We start from the raw sequence: 18,199 nt of genomic DNA on the forward strand, positions 1-18,199 counted from the left end.
TACTAGAGACCTCCTCTCGTGCGTACGCTCTGTATGCCTGCTGCGTCAAGCATAGTGTATGGGCCGTCTCCTCCGTATTGCTAAATGCATGCGCCATTTCCGCCTGTGCCACATCTGACGCTAGCTCATCAGTTTGTTTCTGATGTTCTCTTTTCTTTCCCATGATCAATGAAATGGCGTGGCCACCGAGTACTGTCTTATAAGCCTCCCACAGAGTCGTACTGAGTGTTGATTTTCCTCAAAATAACATTTCGTAATCTGAATGAGTGCCTTCTGCAATCTACGATCCTGAAGATATTCTGGTCTGATGGGGAATAGCCTACAAATCTGTGGGGTAAATGCTGCATATGTAATAAGGACTGGGGAGTGGTCCGATATACCCCTGGGCAAATGTCCAATGTCTGTCATGCCGAGCATCCCTGTGGCTAACGTAAAAATGTAGTCTAGCCTGGAGAGACTATTGTGCACCACAGAGTGGAATGTATATTGTCGTTCACCCGGGTGTCTGATCCGCCACACGTCCAGTAGCCCAAGTGCCTCCACAAATTCTTGCATCTAAGGGTTGACCCACTAGCATCTCTTGGAGACTGCCGATCGATCGTTGTATCCATGGTAGCATTAAAATCGCACCCAATAATCAGTTCTCTGCAAGGGAGTGTAAGCAGGAATTTCCCTAGCCCTGTGAAAGAAACTTGGTGTAGCGTTGGTGGGATATATACTGACACTATATTGTATAACCTGCCGTCCCATTGGCCTGTGATTACCGCAAATCGTCCCTGGTCGTCGTGGCATGTATTGGTTACTACCAAAGGGAAACGCTTATTTATGAGGATCCCCACCCCTCCTGAGCCGGAGGTAAACTCTGAGTGCACCATCATTTGAAATCCCCACCTGTTTAGAGCTTTAACAGTCGTCCCGTGTAGATGTGACTCCTGAAGTAGTGCCACCGCCTGATTTTTCCGCTTCAGATACTGTAGCACTAGTCCACGTTTAATTTTGTCCCCCAACCCACTCATGTTCCAGGAGATCACCGATAGCTGAGGTGTCTGTCTCTGGGTGTTGGGTGCATGCGAGACTGTGTCTCCGTCATCCTGGCCTGCATCCGGCATAATGATCTAAAGCGGACAATCTCCCCTGGACTGCTCCGATGCGATCTGTCAAGTCATGCTCTACATTAATCGGTGTCATTACAGCACAAAAAGGGGTTTCAACCCAAACTAAGAAACCGCCCACAAACAGACCCCGTCCCCCCACCCCCCTCCCTGCTGCCCTGCCCCGCGGATATAAAACTACCGGCCTCCCCAACTCAGCAGAGTGCTTAAGTCCCATAACTGTGTTCTTGCGTGAAGGGGGGTTGGGGGGGGGGGGGGGGGGAGAGTCTTTCCATACCCCACCACTGGCCCCAGGAAAAGCGTCCTTTTTCAGCCTGCAGAGGTACTGTGTATGTCCAATGTCCATCTCTTCCAAGGAGTCGTGATCATACACCTCTTGCAATGTCAATTACCATCATTGCCTGACTACCCGGATATAACACGATGGGGCGGGACCCTGTACAGCGCCTGTTCCCTGGTCACGCTCCACGGCCTTATAGCAGTTTCATCCTTAAAATCATTCTATGTCGCTTCCGTTTCTTGTCTCCCCGTTCAGATCCTGTGCTGCTCCCTCCTTCTCGCCTGGAGCCGTCTGTTAGGGGGCGGCCACCTTGGTGACTCTCGTCCGGGGCTTCCTTTTGCTAGTCCTGCGCCTCACCTGATGATTCAAAGAACCATGTTTTCCCTTCTGCCTCGACTCTCAACTTGGCAGGATAGAGCATTGCGTATTTAAGTTCTCTGCTGCGGAGCTATCATTTGATCTACGTAAAATGTTGTCGCTAGGCAGTGACGGCAGCTGTGTAGTCCGGGTAGAGGGTCACCACACTATTGTCTATTCGGAGCGGCGGACTGACACTAGCCGCCTGCAGGATTGCATCTCTGTCTCGAAAATTGAATATTCTTGCTAGGATAGGCCGTGGGGGGGCTCCCGGCTTGGGCCACCTGCCCGGAACTCTGTGCATCCTTTCAACCGAGAAGAATTTGGAGAGTCCAGGAGGGCACTGTTGCGTTTGCACCAGCTCTTCCATGAATAGATCTAAAGCTGGCCCCTTGACACTTACCGGAACACCAACTAAGCGCACATTGTTGCGCCCGGAGCGCCCTTCTTGGTCATCCAGTTTCTCTGTCAGTTGTTTATGTGCAAGCTCCAGTTGGCGCACCTGTCGCTGTAGGGTTGCAGTGTCCGCTGAGAGGGCCTTCGTTGTGGTTTCTACCTCTGTCACCCTTGAGCTTATCTTAGAGAAATCCGCCCTTAGTAGCGTTACGTCACTAGAGATAGTACCTATGGAGTTCTGCATTTGTAGCAGGGTGGCCATTACATCCTGGAGGGTAACTTCCTTTGGCAGTTCTGGTTGCTGACTATTTGCGGCGGCGCTTGACGCCGCGTTGGGTCCAACTTGCTGGTCTTTTGCGACGGCATACTTCTCAATGCGATTGCTTTGCACCGATTTGAGGCCTCTTGTACTCATGGTGCTGGATCTGCGGAGACTTCACCTATTGTGTATGTGGTGTGAAGGCAGGAGCGTCTATCCCCCACAATTAACTCCAGGCCAATACTTGCGGGCCGAGATCCGCCGGTATATACCTCCTTATCTGAGTGCCACGGTCAGTAGATTCGGTCTGGCACCGTCGCCTCGTGGCGCACCGCCACACCCTTCAAAGGTGCAGAGCAGTCTATAGGCTCCGGTGGGGTCTGTTCACCGTGCAGTCTGGCATATCCTTCCAGCAGCACCCACTGCCTCTCTGGATTCATCACGCTCACTCCTTCCACACACAGGGTCGTCACCCACTGTCAGCAATCACTCATAGCAGGCCTCCAGGGCGTCACCTCCAGGGAGCCTGCCTCCCTCTCACTGGCATCTCATCCTTCTCCGCTCTCTGTTCGTGCCTTCCCTATCGGGTTCTCACAAAGCGCGGGAGACAGGAGGCAGTGAACCGTTGCATCCCACCAACCTCCGTCATGTGCCGCAGGGCCTTGCAGTATAGTGGAAGGAGAGACCTTGAAGTATTGTGCAGCGCCTCCCGGCCTTCCGTAGTGGCTCTGCAATCTGGGTCTCGGCGTGCGCCGTATGTTTGGATCTCGGCGCTCTCACCTATAGGCTGTCTCTTGCGGTCGGCGGCGTCCGTGATCTGCTGCCGTTTGCGTAACCGTTGCGTGCGGCTTCGGTGGTTACTGTGGCTCCCGGCTCCTACGTCTGGGCTAGGCCGCGACTCCGCACCTCGGGCTAATTCAGCTCCGGCGGCTCATTTTATGCCCAGATTTAAGCACAGGTACCGGAGGCGATGCGGTGCCGTCGCACATGTACTTCGCTGTGCAGACTGCAGGATTAGTGACAGGATTGCTGGGCCTTGTTGGTGGGCTCTGGAGCTCCCCTAGGCTGGGGCCATTTTCTTCAGTCGCAAGCCACGTCCCCCTCGATTGTTTTTCAAGTTCAAGTATTTATATAGCGCACTACTCACCCAGAGGGTCTCAAGGCGCTTGAGGGAGGGAGGGTGAATTACTTATCGAAAAACCAGGTTTTTAGCTGCTTTCTGAAGTAGAGGTGGTTCTGTGTAAGGCGGAGGTGAGTGGGGAGAGAATTCCAGGTTTTGGCCGCTAAGTAGGAGAAGGATCTTCCTCCCATGGTGGACCTGTGGATGCGCGGAATTGCGGCAAAGGCTTGATTGGATGATCGTAGTTGGTGGGTGGGTGTGTAGAAGGACAGTCTTGTGTTGAGGCATTCGGGTCCTAGGTCGTATAGGGCCTTGTGTGCGTGGGTGAGGAGACGGAACGTTATTCTCTTGTTGATGGGGAGCCAGTGGAGGTCTTTCAGGTGACCGGAAATGTGAGCTTGACGGGGGATGTTCAGTATGAGTCTGGCTGAGGCGTTTTGGATGCGTTGGAGTTTTTTCTGTAGTTTGGCAGTGGTTCCGGCGTATAGGGTATTTCCATAATCCAGTCGGCTAGTGACTAGTGCGTGGGTGACTGTCTTTCTTGTTTCGGCGGGGATCCAGCGGAAGATTTTTTTGAGCATACGTAGGATGTTGAAGCATGAAGATGAGACGGCGTTGACTTGTCTGGCCATCGAGAGGGAGGAGTCCAGGATGAATCCTAGGTTACGTGCGTGATCTGTAGGTATGGGTGCTGCGCCCAGGGCCGGTGGCCACCATGAGTTGTCCCAGGATGAGGGGGATGATCCTAAGATGAGGACTTCCGTTTTGTCTGAGTTTAGTTTTAAACGGCTGTTCTTCATCCATTCGGCTACTTCTTTCATTCCTTCGTGTAGATTGGTTTTGGCGGTGTTTGGGTCTTTGGTAAGGGAGAGGATCAGCTGGGTGTCGTCTGCGTAGGAGATGATGTTGAGGTTGTGTAGTCGTGCGATGGAAGCGAGGGGCTCATGTAAACGTTGAAGAGGGTGGGACTGAGTGATGATCCTTGTGGTACGCCGCAGATGACTTCGGTGGACTTTGATTTGAATGGGGGGAGGCGGATTCTCTGGGTTCTCCCGGCGAGGAATGAGATGATCCAGTTCAAAGCTTTTCCTTGTATTCCGACGTTGTTGAGGCGTTGTATGAGGGTGCTATGACAGACTGTGTCGAAGGCGGCAGAGAGGTCGAGTAGGATGAGGGCGACTGTTTCTCCGTTGTCCAGTAGCGTTCTGATGTCGTCTGTAGCTGCGATGAGGGCGGTTTCGGTGCTGTGTTTGGCTCGGAAGCCGGACTGTGAGGGGTCGAAGGAATTGTTGGATTCAAGGAAGGCGGCGAGCTGACTATTGACGGCTTTCTCAATGACTTTGTCAGGGAATGGGAGTAGTGAGATGGGGCGGTAGTTCTTGAGTTCTGCGGGGTCTGCTGTGGGTTTCTTCAGAAGTGCGCTGAGTTTGGCATGTTTCCAGCTTTCCGGGAAGGTAGCGGAGTTGAAGGAACAGTTGATGACATCGCGGAGATGGGGTGCGATGATGGAGTCTGCTTTGTTGAAGATGTGGTGGGGACATGGGTCGGTTGGTGATCCTGAGTGGATGGAGTTCATCAGGCGGATGGTGTCTTCAGTAGTGATTGGGTTCCAGGCGCAGAGGTCGTGAGAGTGCTGTTTTGGTTCGGAGGTGGGTGGAGTGGACTGTTCTTCGGAATGGTTTTCAAAGCTGTTATGTATGTCGACGATTTTGTTGTGGAAGAAAGAGGATAAAGAGTCGCAGAGGTCTTGAGAGGGAGTGATGTCGTTGGTGTCAGCGGTGGGGATGGTAAATTCTTTGACGATGTTGAATAATTCCTTACTGTTGTGGGCGTTGTTGTCGAGTCGATCCTTGAATGCAGATTTCTTGGTGGATCGAATTAATTGGTGGTGTCTGCGGGTGGCATCCTTGAAGGTGGTCAGGTTGTCAGTGGTTGGGTTTTTTCTCCAGGTTTTCTCGAGGGTGCGACATAACTTCTTGGATTTCTTAAGGTCATCGTTGAACCAGGGGGCTTTTTTGTTACCTTGTTTGGTCTGGTGGTTTTTCAAAGGTGCTAATTCGTCAGCGCTGTGGGTGATCCATTGTGTGAGATTGGTGGCAGCATGGTTTGGGTCCGATGATATGGCAGGAGGGTTTTGGTTAAGCGATGTGAAGAGTTGGTCGGTGGTGATTTTGTTCCAGTTTCTTCGAGGAATAGGTTGTGGGGGGTTGTGGGTCGTTGTTTTTTTGTAGCTGAAGTGGACGCAGCTATGGTCTGTCCAATGGAGAGCTGTGGTGTGATCGAAGGAGATGTGTTTGCTGGAGGTGAAGATAGGGTCGAGCGAGTGTCCGGCAAGGTGGGTGGGGGTATCAACAAGTTGTTTGAGTCCGAGATTGGTCAGGTTGTCCAGAAGCGTGGTGGTGTTGCTGTCGTATTCCTTTTCCAGGTGGAAGTTCAGGTCTCCCAGTAGAATGTAGTTCTCGGAGGTGAGGGCATGCGGGCTGATGAAGTCGGTGATGTCTTCGCTGAATTGTGTGCGGGTTCCTGGTGGTCTGTAGATGAGGGTGCCTCTGAGTGTGGTCTTGGGGTCGGTGTGGATCTGGAAGTGAAGGTGTTCGGTGGTCGCGAGGTTATCGTCGGAGTTGGTCGTGATTTGGATGGTGTTCTTATGGACTATGGCTATGCCCCCCCTGTTTGGTTGGTGCGGTCTTTTCGGATGATCTTGTAAGCGTCCGGGATGGCTATGGCGATGTCGGGGGCAGATGAGGCGTTCATCCAGGTTTCTGTAAGGAAGGCGACGTCCGGCGATGTGGTGTCGAGTAGGTCCCAGAGTTCAGTGGCATGTCTGTGGACCGAGCGGGTGTTCAGCAGGATGCACTTCAGGTGGTTAGAGTGGGAGCAGTGTTTGGAGGTCGTGGATTTGGTGTGGGTCCTGACGCAGGCGAATTTGCAGGAGTGGCAGGCGAAGGGTCCATGGGTGTGTCCTGGGGCAGCCTCGCAGCATTGTGGTTTGTGGCCGGGGTTGAGGGCAAGGAGGGTAGCGGCGTCATACGTAATGCGGGAGGAGTGGGTATTGCGAGGACCAGGGGGTATGGCGCTGGGCGTGGTCCAGGCGCGGACGGGCATAGACGGGCTTCCCTTTGGCGCGCATGGGGCGCGACCGCTGCGCGCAGGTCCATCTGTCATATATGGATAGTGGAGGGGGGCGGGTCGAGGGAGGGGCAGCTGGGAGGCGGGGGGCGGGGTATGGTCAGTAGGAGCTGGAGGTAGCGGGGGTGGGGCCGCGGGGGAGCAGCGGCGGCGTGGACGGGCTAAAGGCACAACAACAAATGCTGGTCAAGGTGGCAAGGGAGGTCGTGGGCACAAGCAGAAACGATCGCTGGCACAATCAGGGCACAGAATGCGGTCGCAGGCACAATAAGCTGGCACAGTAGTAGATGCGGTCACAGGCACAATTAGCTGGCACAAGACAAAATGCGGTTGCAGGCACAATTAGCTGGCACAATGGTGATCAATGCAGGCAACGATACCAGGCACAATGGCAGGGCAGGATGCAGGTCGCTGGCACAAATGGCTGGGAAGAGCTGCGAGAGGAGCGACCAGTTCCGACCGGAGTCAGGCTGGACACACATTTTTAAGAATATTTGCTTTGTTTTTAAGAATATTTGCTTGCCACCACCAGTGCATCCTTTTCTATCAATTTAAAATCATTTGTGTGATACACATTTCAAAAGAATAAAGAATCTTCTTTTATAAGCCTCAGAAAACATATAAGTATCCCTGCTTGGTGATCAAGTTAAAAAGTCAATTATTTCCATTATTTATTTTCAAAATGTTTTTTTCCATATGATGCAGAGGGCCGTGGGTGGGGGTGGAGTGGGGGTCAGTTGGAATGGTTTTTTTTTCGTAGTGCCAGCAAAGATGCACAGATTTTTCGCCAATGAGTGTTTTAGTTTCAGTATAGTGGGTGGGTGCCCATCTGTTGTAGGTCATACCATTGCATGTTCAGCCAGACCCAATGCCACATTAATCGTTGAGCATTATGCTAAAATCATTGAGGCATAGTGTATTGGGTTAATGGAGGATCCTATTAATTTCCTGCATTTTTAATTGGATGCCAGAAAGCCTGTGCTGAGCAAGGAGAGAGTCCACCTGAGCATGATGTTTACACCTGTCTGATCCTGATTAAACAAGACAAGGTGCTTATTTTCCAGAGAATCAATGCGTTATGCTTATTTAAGTTTTACAACGTTTGATGGAGATTTATAGAAGTGCTGCATGGTGACAGCAGAGAGACGAGTATATTAGCAGCGCGCTCTTCCATATATGTTTTACAGCTGGTCTCCCTGCTTCCTGGGGAAGTTGATCTTTATTTACAGTGGCGCGCGGTTGTGTTGTTTGGGAGCCATTGGAGGTTGTCATTTTTCTTGCCTCTCCAGATGCATGGATTTAGACATCTTACAGAATGTTATCTTAACCTATCATTTCCTCCATATGATAACTGTAAACTCCCCCTGCATTCTCCTGTCGTGAGATTATTTAAATTGCAAGAGGTTTCTACTACACTCGATGAGAAAACCAATTCTTTCTTTTTGGTAATTTTCATCATTAGAATGGCGTACCGCATACTTTTTGTCAGGAGGCCAGAAGTTGGGTTAGTAGTGTACATTTTTTGTTCGAATAACTCGGTGCAACTATTGAAACACAATTCATGGTTGTAACTGTATTTTTAGGGTGGCATGGCAAACATTGAGTAGCCTTGTTGACACCAGATCTGAAAAACACAAGTGATTCTATCTCATTTCTGGAAACAAAACAAAATGGAGAAAACCAGCCTGGCCAACCCAAGTTGGTAAAACCCCATTTTAGTGAAACTCCAACGGGAGGAAATCCCATTCCTTGATATATTCCACAAATAAAAAGTGGAAATACTAGGGAAAATGTTGAGTTAGACACACTAGGCTATACTTAGTAGTAGAGGTTCAAAGGTGTTGTCAGATATATAGGTACTAGGGCATAATGTAGGGTAGAGGTAATAGGTTATAGGTGATAATATGTAAGCTTGGGTGATGGTACCATGGTGTAGGTTGTGGTATGGTTATGGCACGGATCAGTATAGCATAGGGATAGAGGTGAAAGCGTATAGGTGGGGTAGTGGGTGAGTAATAGTGTTTAGGTAGGAGTCACTAAGTGAAAGTTCGGCATTGAGGCACAAGAGTACATAGGAATAAAGCTGTTCATGTGTATGTTATAGTGTATAGGTAGGGTTTGTGGGACCAAGTACTATGCAGAGGTAGATTATAAGGGTGTAGATTTGGGAGGAGGTGAGAGGTATAGTTAAGAGTAGACTAATTAGAGTATATAAAAGCAGGTGGTGGGTGTAGGCAGGGTATTGACAGAAGTACTATGGTATAGGTAGCTATACTAGAGAATAAGCACAGGTGGAGTTACTTGGATACAGGTAGAAGTGTTAAGTGATATGGTGAGGTACAAGCAATAGGGTATTGGAAAAGGTACAGGGAAGGGGCAAGGGTAATAGGATATAGTTGGTGATAGAAGTACTAGGATATAGCTGGGTGTAGAGTTGATAAGCAACATGCAGTGGAAGAGCTGCTACAGTGACTTTGTAGATCGGGGGAGTAGTCATGGGAAGGAGTAGAGGCGGATATAGAGAGAAAACTTCGTTATCAGGGTGGGGGAGTTGGAGAATGACGAAGAGGAGATGAAATTGGGAGAGCTGGTCATTTGTATGATCCTGAAAAAATGCTGGGGTTTATTTTGGCGGGAAGGGCAATTTCCAAGATTGGTTCATTTGAAAATATTTGAGGGATCAGGCTTGCTCAATTCAGGTTTTCTTCAGAATTAAATAAACTGAATAAAATGTCTACAAGACTTCTTCTGGTAATTGCTAGTCCTCCGGGTGATCCTTCCAAAAGACAATCAAACAGTAACGACCCATTGCAAGGTTATAAAGATGTGTTCCTCTAACTAGTAAGCTGGCTCAGTGAATAAAGCTTCCAATGCTGAGAGTTTGTCTGGAAGTGTTTCAGCTCAGTCAGTGTCATCTGGGTCCGAATGGTTTGGGTGCATGGGGTTTTCCTACGCTTCTCTTTGTATTCCCTTTATCGCTACTTGATCTTTACATCCCCCTAGGCTTTTTGTTCTGTAGGTCTGTGTCATGTGTTTTGTTCCTTGCTCTAGGCTTTTTGTTTTCCCACCATGCTGATGCATTGGCTGCCTGCCTAGGCCCTTCTTTCATAAGTCTCTGCTCTTCTTCGGCATCTTGATTTTTTTTTTGACTCAGACTTTTTTTTTATTTTTACGAAAGATAGAAATGCATCCAGGATTTCTTTATACCCTGTTGAAGTAGGCTGGGCTCTAGCATTGTTTAGAATCTGGGATCCTGTTCATAAATATTTTCTTTTGGCTTTTCAGGTTTGAGGTTGACTTATTTGGAGTGCTCTTTACAGTTATTTTACTGGGTGCTGGGAATGCTCATCAAAATTCCGTTTGAAAACTTCCGTAGAGGAGTGGGTGTGATGGGTGATAGCAGCAGGTGGTGGGGTAATTCAGTTACTGCTTCGTGTACAAATTTTAACTTGTATTGCGAGTTCCCTGACACCTTGGTGTTTACAGGGACAATGCAGGCTAAATACTACCGGTGTTCTCTATGTACACTTTGAATTTTTCCATCAATCTGTAGCTTTAGGGGAAAGAAAGATTGTCGCCAGAGTAAATTTGCAAACAAGTGTGAAATGAAGTGCTTCAATGTGCATTGAGTCATACGAAGCACTTCTTGACAGAAAGCACAAGTAGTCATGCATTTCTCCCATGACAACAGGACATCCAGACAGTTGATACCACAGGTTCAAAAGTGACAATGGTGTGTCAGATTATAGTGCTTATATGAGCTCAGTTGTGTACGTTATTTATGGTGGTTATTGTCCTTGTACGTGGAGCAGACATTCTAGCGATGTTGAAGTGCAGGTTAAGCGGAGTGTCGACGTATCTCAAATCCAGTTCTCTCATGACGATAGACAGGTAATCTCGACAAGTTAGAACAGCGATGCACAGCTCAACAGATTACAGTGCTCATGTTATCTCAGTTCAGATTAGTCTAATGTGAAATCACACTTAATTGAGGAACAGTATATCGATGTGCGCCATCTGGTTAGATATATCCATGAGTGTTGTTTAATGAAGGCCACAAAAGTTCCTGAATTTAACGTGGTGGCTGGAACTGGGTGCAGGGGGAGCCCTTGCTGTAGGAGTTGGGGGCATTGTATGTGTTTTATTGTAGGCTTTACATATCTTGGATTGGCTTCCTACAACTGCTTTGAGAGGCTCCCGGCTGCTACTACTGCATTTCCTACTTCACCTGACAGATGCTACTGACACCATCCCTTTTCAGCTTTACATAAGAGCTGAACTCACTACTCTTCCTGAAAAATCTTGTCTCAGTGTAACCATAATTTGAAGGATACTCAGAAGAGTGAATTCCAATCTTTGCTGCAGTCCTATCACTCTGTCCCAGCTCCCTGCTTCCTCCTGGCTTGCCTCTCAGCTCAACACCCTTTGCAATTCAGACAGTAGCTCCCCCAGTTGTTAAACACCACCCCTTGGTAGCCCCACCTTTGCATCAACTACTCTGCCTCAACCACTCTCCCTTCCTCTGCCCCTGACTGTTTCTGGTGCTCTGTATCCATACCCTCCTGTAGTAGCTCATTCTGATAATTTGCTACGTTAGCTCTGCGGAAGATCACATACCTCGTTGTTATGACACAGTTCAGCGATAGCAGTCTGCTGTCTAGCTTGTGGTTTCCACAGAAATTAGATGGGAAGATAGCTTGTGGCAGTGTGTTGACAATGGGCATCTTGAAAACGTTATCTGCTGAGATACCCATACATGTTCTGTTCAGCTACATATTTTAGCATGTCTGAACTTTGTATCTAGGCCTCAAATATTTGTCCTCAACAGAACATTTTACCAACGTTTCTGACACTCTCTGGGACCCAAGGAATCCTCACACCACATATGTGTCTTAACATCATCCATTCTACCCCAATTTATATTTGTTCTTGCAAATTACAAAGAAATTAATTTTGCAATTGCTCCCCTTTTACTGCCTTTTTAGGTCGAACCTACCAGGCAGTGCAAGCTTTCTGGTTGCAAAAAATCTTTTGTAGGTTTATCAAGAATTTACAGGGGCTCACAGCCCCTTTGCTTACCATTGGTTGATTGTTTTTTATTCAATGGCGTTCCTTGCCCCACCTTGGACATCTTGTGTTTGTCCCTCCCCTGGAACATCTCCTGTTTACCATCTATCCGATTGGCTGGTTTCTTCTGTCTTTCTCTGTCAAATTTTTTGGGTCAACGTCAGCCGGTGTAAACCACCTCTCCACGCAAATGTCCATACCTACACTTCAGTGCCGCTTAGTGGGTATAGTCGACCCTCCCCAGAACAGAGCGATGTCTCTTTTTAGCAAGCATGAATCCTACGTGACAACCTAGGATCTGAGCTTGTGGGGGATCCACATCACAAGGGATTCCCAGGAGGATGAACTGCAGGGTTGCAGGATGGCCACCTCCAGAATGGCTTCTAGCTCACTGACAATGATGCTCCAGTATTTACTTGCGTGGGAGCAGTCCTAAGGGGTACGCATGAACGTGCCTTCTCACAACCCACAGCGCAGGCATTGAGGGCTTGGGGTTCTTTGCATCCTATATAGCCTGCTCCTATGATAATACATTCTGAAAAGGATTTTCAGCTGGATGAGTCGCAATGTGGACTTAATGGCGACTTCTCTAGGTGTATCAGGGCAGCCCTTCAGTCCATTCCACTGTCTCCGTGGGTCACAAGCCCCTTTTCCAGGTCCCTCGGAGTCAGAGGAGCGTGTCTGGTTTGTTATTAATAAGTATGCAGTATATCTGGGAGACCACTTTAGTAGTCAGCTCTTCTTCTCCCAGTAATGTGGATTCTTAGGGACTGCTGTCGGGGTTCAAAGTCCAGTCTATATTCTCATCCTGTAAAGCGTGATGTAGTTGTAAATACCTATATATTTGCATGTGGCACAGTTGGAATTCTTGCTGCAGGGTGTTGAACGATACAGAAAAGGGGGTGGTGATGAACAGAGTGTCTGAATTAAGCAGACCACTCTTACCCAGTCCAAAGATCAGGGCTTGATCCATCACCGTTCTTTATCTCACTGCCCCATCCCAGCTCAGAACCTGGCTATATGCAAATTAGTCTGTCCCTGGCCCAGTGCATCATGGGAACAGGGCAGACCAAACTACCAAGCCAATTCTTCACCAGAAAGGAGACAAGCTACCGGGGACCGGTTTCTGGCATTTCAGCCTCTTCGGCCCGGCTTGCTTGAATCCTGATGGAGCAGTGAGAAAGGGACTCATGTCTGAGTATACCCTGCCACACCTATAGTGGCCAAAAACGATACAGAAAAGGGGGTGGTGATGAACAGAGTGTCTGAATTAAGCAGACCACTCTTACCCAGTCCAAAGATCAGGGCTTGATCCATCACCGTTCTTTATCTCACTGCCCCATCCCAGCTCAGAACCTGGCAGGGTGTTGAACAGCATTACCCGTCCAGTGTCTCTTATGTCACCAATTGTAGAAATGCCTTTGTTATCCCATTGGCGGCAGATGCGTAACATAGGCCCCCACAGCTCCTGCAGTGTTGGGGGCCCACAAGTTTCAGTGGGCCCCCTCGGCGCAGTACCCTGGCCAGAGAGCTTCTGTTGAGTCCGGAAGGAGGGCCACTTCATGTAGTTTACAGATGGGCCCCCTCAACTTTTTTTACACTCGTGATTGGCGGAACCGAGAAAGCTTCTTAACCTCCAGTAGCATGTCGTCACCCGGCCAAAGTGGCGTCTGTTTGGCTAACCTGACATCTCAGGAACATAGTAGACTTGTCCTAGGTTTCAAACACCATATGGTTGGGGCGCAGCAGACGTATCCTACTGGATGCGCTATAGACATAGTCTATTTAAGTATTGTGGTCCATCCCCATAGTATGGTGGTCCATCCCCATTCTCTCCAGTCTGCTTGCAGGGTCCAGTCTATGGCCGAACCCTCATTCATTGATATTATGCAGAGGCGTGGACCATAACATTGAACGTAAGTGTGAACAATAAAGCCCAATAGCAAAGTGTTACAAAGGACACAGGATCCAATTAAAGCAAGAATCCTTTAATGACATTGAGGAGCTGCAGGCAGTATGACCACGGCTTCTAGTCTTACACAGTAACTGACAATCTTGAAAGCCAACATTCTTAATGAACACAGATCATTCTTAATGACACAGAACAGTTCCATGACCAAGATCACATCTAATCTTGAAAGCCAACATTCTTAATGAGCACAGATCATTCTTAATGACACAGAATAGTTCCATGACCAAAATCACATCCAATCTTGAAAGCCAACATTCTTAATGAGCACAGATCATTCTTAATGACACAGAATAGTTCCATGACCAAAATCACATCCAATCTTGAAAGCCAACATTCTTAATGAACACAGATCATTCTTAATGACACAGAACAGTTCCATGACCAAGATCACATCATGTAAATTCTAATAAAGGATGAAAACACAACACAAAGCTGTTATTATAGGACATGGGAGTCGAAGGGTGTAGTTAGCTTTCTGTGATATGACAAAAGGGGAGGGGGGGGGGGGGGAGAAAGGATCGGTTATGATCCAAGAGGGCTGAGATTACCATTCAAGGAGGATGAGTGGAAGGTCCAGCCGCAGTCGCAGCCCTAAGCATAATGGACAACAAAAAGGAGACTAGGCTGTTCCTAAAAGAAGAAAGGGACGGTCACTGAGGTGTAATGGGTAGCGCTCGTTGGAGAGCTAACCCTGGGTATCCACTGTGTTGGATATAATGGCCTGACACACCCTTGCGAGTGTCATGCTTCATTATAGGCAATGCTCCTCGTTGGGTAGGCGGTGCAACACCCAACTGGCACACCTCAAAGAGGGCTCTTTATCGGAGATCTTTTTATCCAACTGCCTATGGGTGAAGTGTGTGTGAGGGGCCAGAACAAAGTAGATAGTGTGGGTGGGGATAAAATGAGGCACAAGGTACCGGAAAACAATTTTATTCTGGTGGTCCTCTGCAGCAATTAAAATAATGGTTAGTCTGTACTCGCTGGAACTTAAGTTTCCAAGAGCGGGACAGTACTAAAAAATGAAAGGTGTGGTCAACATGTTTGTCGCTTAAAGTTCATTGACATGCGATTCTTCAGGACCTAGTATAAATGAAAACTACTATCTACAGAAACATGACCTATAGGAAGTGTCAGTTTACAAAAAGCACACAAGTTGTACTACCTGTTTAACACCTGCTCTTGCCTAGTAGTTAAAGTTAATAGGTGTCAACAGTACCCGGCAGGTCTGACATCCGGGGAGAAACCATAGTAAATCAGGTTAATGCTGCCTGTGTCAGTGTATCTCGCGCCTACCCATCGCTGCCGGGTCCGGCTCTTGGAAACTTAAGTTCCAGCGAGTACAGACTAACCCTTATTTTAATTGCGGCAGAGGACCACCAGAATAAAATTGTTTTCCGGTACCTTGTGCCTCATTTTATCCCCACCCACACTATCTACTTTGTTCTGGCCCCTCACCCACACTTCACCCATAGGCAGTTGGATAAAAAGATCTCCGATAAAGAGCCCCTCTTTGAGGTGTGCCCGTTGGGTGTTGCACCACCTACCCAATGAGGAGCATTGCCTGTGATGAAGCATGACACTCGCAAGGGTGTGTGAGGCCATTATATCCAACACAATGGATACCCAGGGTTAGCTCTCCAACGACCGCTACCCCTTACAAATCAGTGACCGTCCCTAGCTTTCTGTGATCGCAGTACTTCACATATGGCGTGCAACAAGAGGACATTTTGTGACAAATAGTTAACAGACTTGTTGGGTGGCGAGTGATTATGGGCAAATTGAAAAACCTAGTTCTTATGCTGAAAAAGGAAGTCTGTAACGTTTAGAGATGCGGTGAATCGAATCTTGCCCACGTTTTAGAGCATGGTGCCTAACTGCAATTAGAACTCATGCGATGTTGGACACGTAGATCCGGCCACACGCGCACGTACGTAATCACATTATAAACTTCCTAACATTTCCTTGTAAAAGATTTGAACATCCTGGCATGTTTCATATGTAAAAAAGATGCCGCCAATCAACAATTATTACTGATGTGAAATATTAACGAGAAAGCAGCATTACTTTTATGTTCCGGGAGTATGTGTTCGTTGACCCTACGTGGGTTATTTCAGGCCACATGATTAAATGGTGCTAAGAAAGGGAAATGGAGATTGAGAGCCGAAGGTGTCAGCCCCAGGGCCGGACTGGCCATAGCGGGCACTGGGCGTTTCCCGGTAGGCCACAAGGGTGGGGGCAGGTTTTGGGCCCCGGGGTGGCCATTTTTGTTACCGGGGGTCGGCATTATCAGTGACAGGGCCAGACTGGCCATAGCGGGCACCAGGCGTTTCCCGGTAGGCCACAAGGGAGGGGGCAGGTTTTAGACCCCTGGGTGGCCGTTTTTGTTAGCGGGGGTCGGCATTATCAGCCCCCGGTAACAAAATCTGCCGAAACCGGCCCTCGCACACTGCTCGGCTGCACTCCCCCTCACCCCAGAGGGGGGCAGCTGAGTAGTTCGCCAGGGCCGGTTTCTGTTCCCAGTCCGACCCTGGTCAGCCCCATGTTTTTCCTTTATGGGCCAATGCCGAGATGCACAGAATACCCTTAAGGGGTTCTAATGCAATGAACAGCCATCTTTATAGAGGGGAACAGGATGTACAGTGAAATTGGTTTTAATTTATTGTGAATGATTTTAGGGAATGGAATTTTGTCATATTTGTGTTCTGTACTCAAAACTTGCCGACGGAGTTTTATGAAACACTTAATAGCCTTAGAGGGCCGATTAATTTACTTTTAAATATTTTTGCTTTCTACTAGGTGCCCTGGGAAAGCGAACCCAGTTTCAAGAAAACTTTTTGGCTCAGCTGGTTCTCGATGTACAGCGCAAAGAAGACGTCCTCAGTCTCAATGAGCTGACTCCCGCGCCTACTCCAGTGGAAATGTTACCAAAGGTATTTATGCCAAAGCTGTCTTTCTATGTAGGTGGAGTTGCGGTTGCCTTGTCCATAATGGTCATCAGGGCACAAGTCCTAAAAAAAGAAGTGGGGGACTCTCCAATATAGGTAGCATCACAAGAAGTGACATCACGGCGCGTGGTATTGCAGGAAGTGACATCGCAGGAAGTCACATCACAGGAAGTGACATAACAGGAAGTGACATCACTGCGCATGACAGGTTCCTTTACCCAAGTATTGACAAACTAACTTTGCTGCCTGCCTAACCAGGCGTAATATTCCATGTGCAGCACATTTCCATGTAGATGTGATTGCTTTAGCTGCCTGGTGGTTAACACATTTGATTTTTGACATTTCATTTGGTTTTTGTCTAGACCTAGTTTTGACTTAAAGGAGCATACAGGGTTAATGCACCTCCTGCAAAGCACATCATGTAACATGCAGATGGCAGATTTTATTGTATGTAGATAGGTAAGTAAGTGGGTTACTGCTTTGAACACAGAGCAGAGATATTTTTGTAACACACAGTTGCATTGTAATACTTCTATTATAACAGAGTGAGCTCTGAAGGATGATATATGACTCCTACACCCAGTAACCCTCACTGTCTTATGTAACACATCCTGTGCAATGATTTACAAACTTGTGTAATTTATTGTCAATATAATGTGTATGTTTGCTGTAATGTGAACTGACACCCTATATTGGAATGAATAGCGCAGTAAAACAAATACAAAATACTGGTATTTAAATTGTTATTTTGCATTGGGACAGAGTAACGCATCTGAAATTCTTACTGTGCATGAATAGCTATTATAGATGGGGGTCCCAACAAAGTCAAAGTTGTGCCTCTCTTATGCGCCTTTGCAGTGCTAACATGCTGCTGCTTTCTTTTTCCTTCCTCTGCATTTACATCTAAGTGTGTGGCTATAGGCAGGCCCCAGCCTGGATACTTCGGACAAAAGAAGGCCAAATGGGCCCTTACATTCGGCCTCTGTTATGGCCCAGGTGGAGTCTCAAATGACAAAACCCCTCTCCCCGTCTACACATTGCTGCTCAGAAGGAAAGCAGATAACGAGCAGGCGCTGCTGAATGTATCCCGGTGTCTCAAAATTACGCCAGTACGTGTTCAGCATATTTTCGAGTGGGGTTCAACTTCTTGGCAGGGTGGACAGCGTCCACCTTGTGAAAAGGGTATGTGGACGCTGTCCACCCGCGTGTACCCTCGACTCGAGCCCTGATGTCATAGTGATATTTTTAGTTTCAGTCCCAAAGAACTACTCTGCAGGAGCAGCTTAGGAGAGACGCCTGTGAGAACCTGTGATTTAAGGCAGCCGTTCATTACCATCTTCAAAAAGTATTGCTGTGAGCAAGATGCAAATAGAATTCACGCAGGCCGGTTTGAGTACATCTTGAGAACGCTCAAGGCCTCTCCTCATTTCCCAAAGTGCAGATCTTTTTGAAGACGTTACATCAGTTTAGGTTCAGGAGGGTTGAATCCATAACAAGTTTTCAGGTTATCCACATAAAATACGTCTGCATAAAGTGAATCGGACAGGGGCTAATTTTCT

General features: G+C 47.9%; 1 protein-coding gene across 2 annotated transcripts in view; it reads left to right on the forward strand.

Moving 5' to 3' along the window:
• TTC27 (tetratricopeptide repeat domain 27) overlaps window positions 1–18,199 on the forward strand; it is a 1,731,040-nt gene that overhangs the window by 793,359 nt on the left and 919,482 nt on the right. For both annotated transcript variants that reach the window (XM_078648753.1, XM_078648752.1), the window contains exon 7: window positions 16,492–16,625. In XM_078648753.1, the coding sequence (XP_078504879.1) occupies window positions 16,492–16,625 (134 nt within the window). The remainder of the gene's footprint in view (window positions 1–16,491; window positions 16,626–18,199) is intronic.

The sequence above is a fragment of the Lissotriton helveticus genome, chromosome 6 (genome assembly GCF_964261635.1).
Source record: "Lissotriton helveticus chromosome 6, aLisHel1.1, whole genome shotgun sequence".
NCBI classification, from domain to species: Eukaryota; Metazoa; Chordata; class Amphibia; order Caudata; family Salamandridae; genus Lissotriton; species Lissotriton helveticus.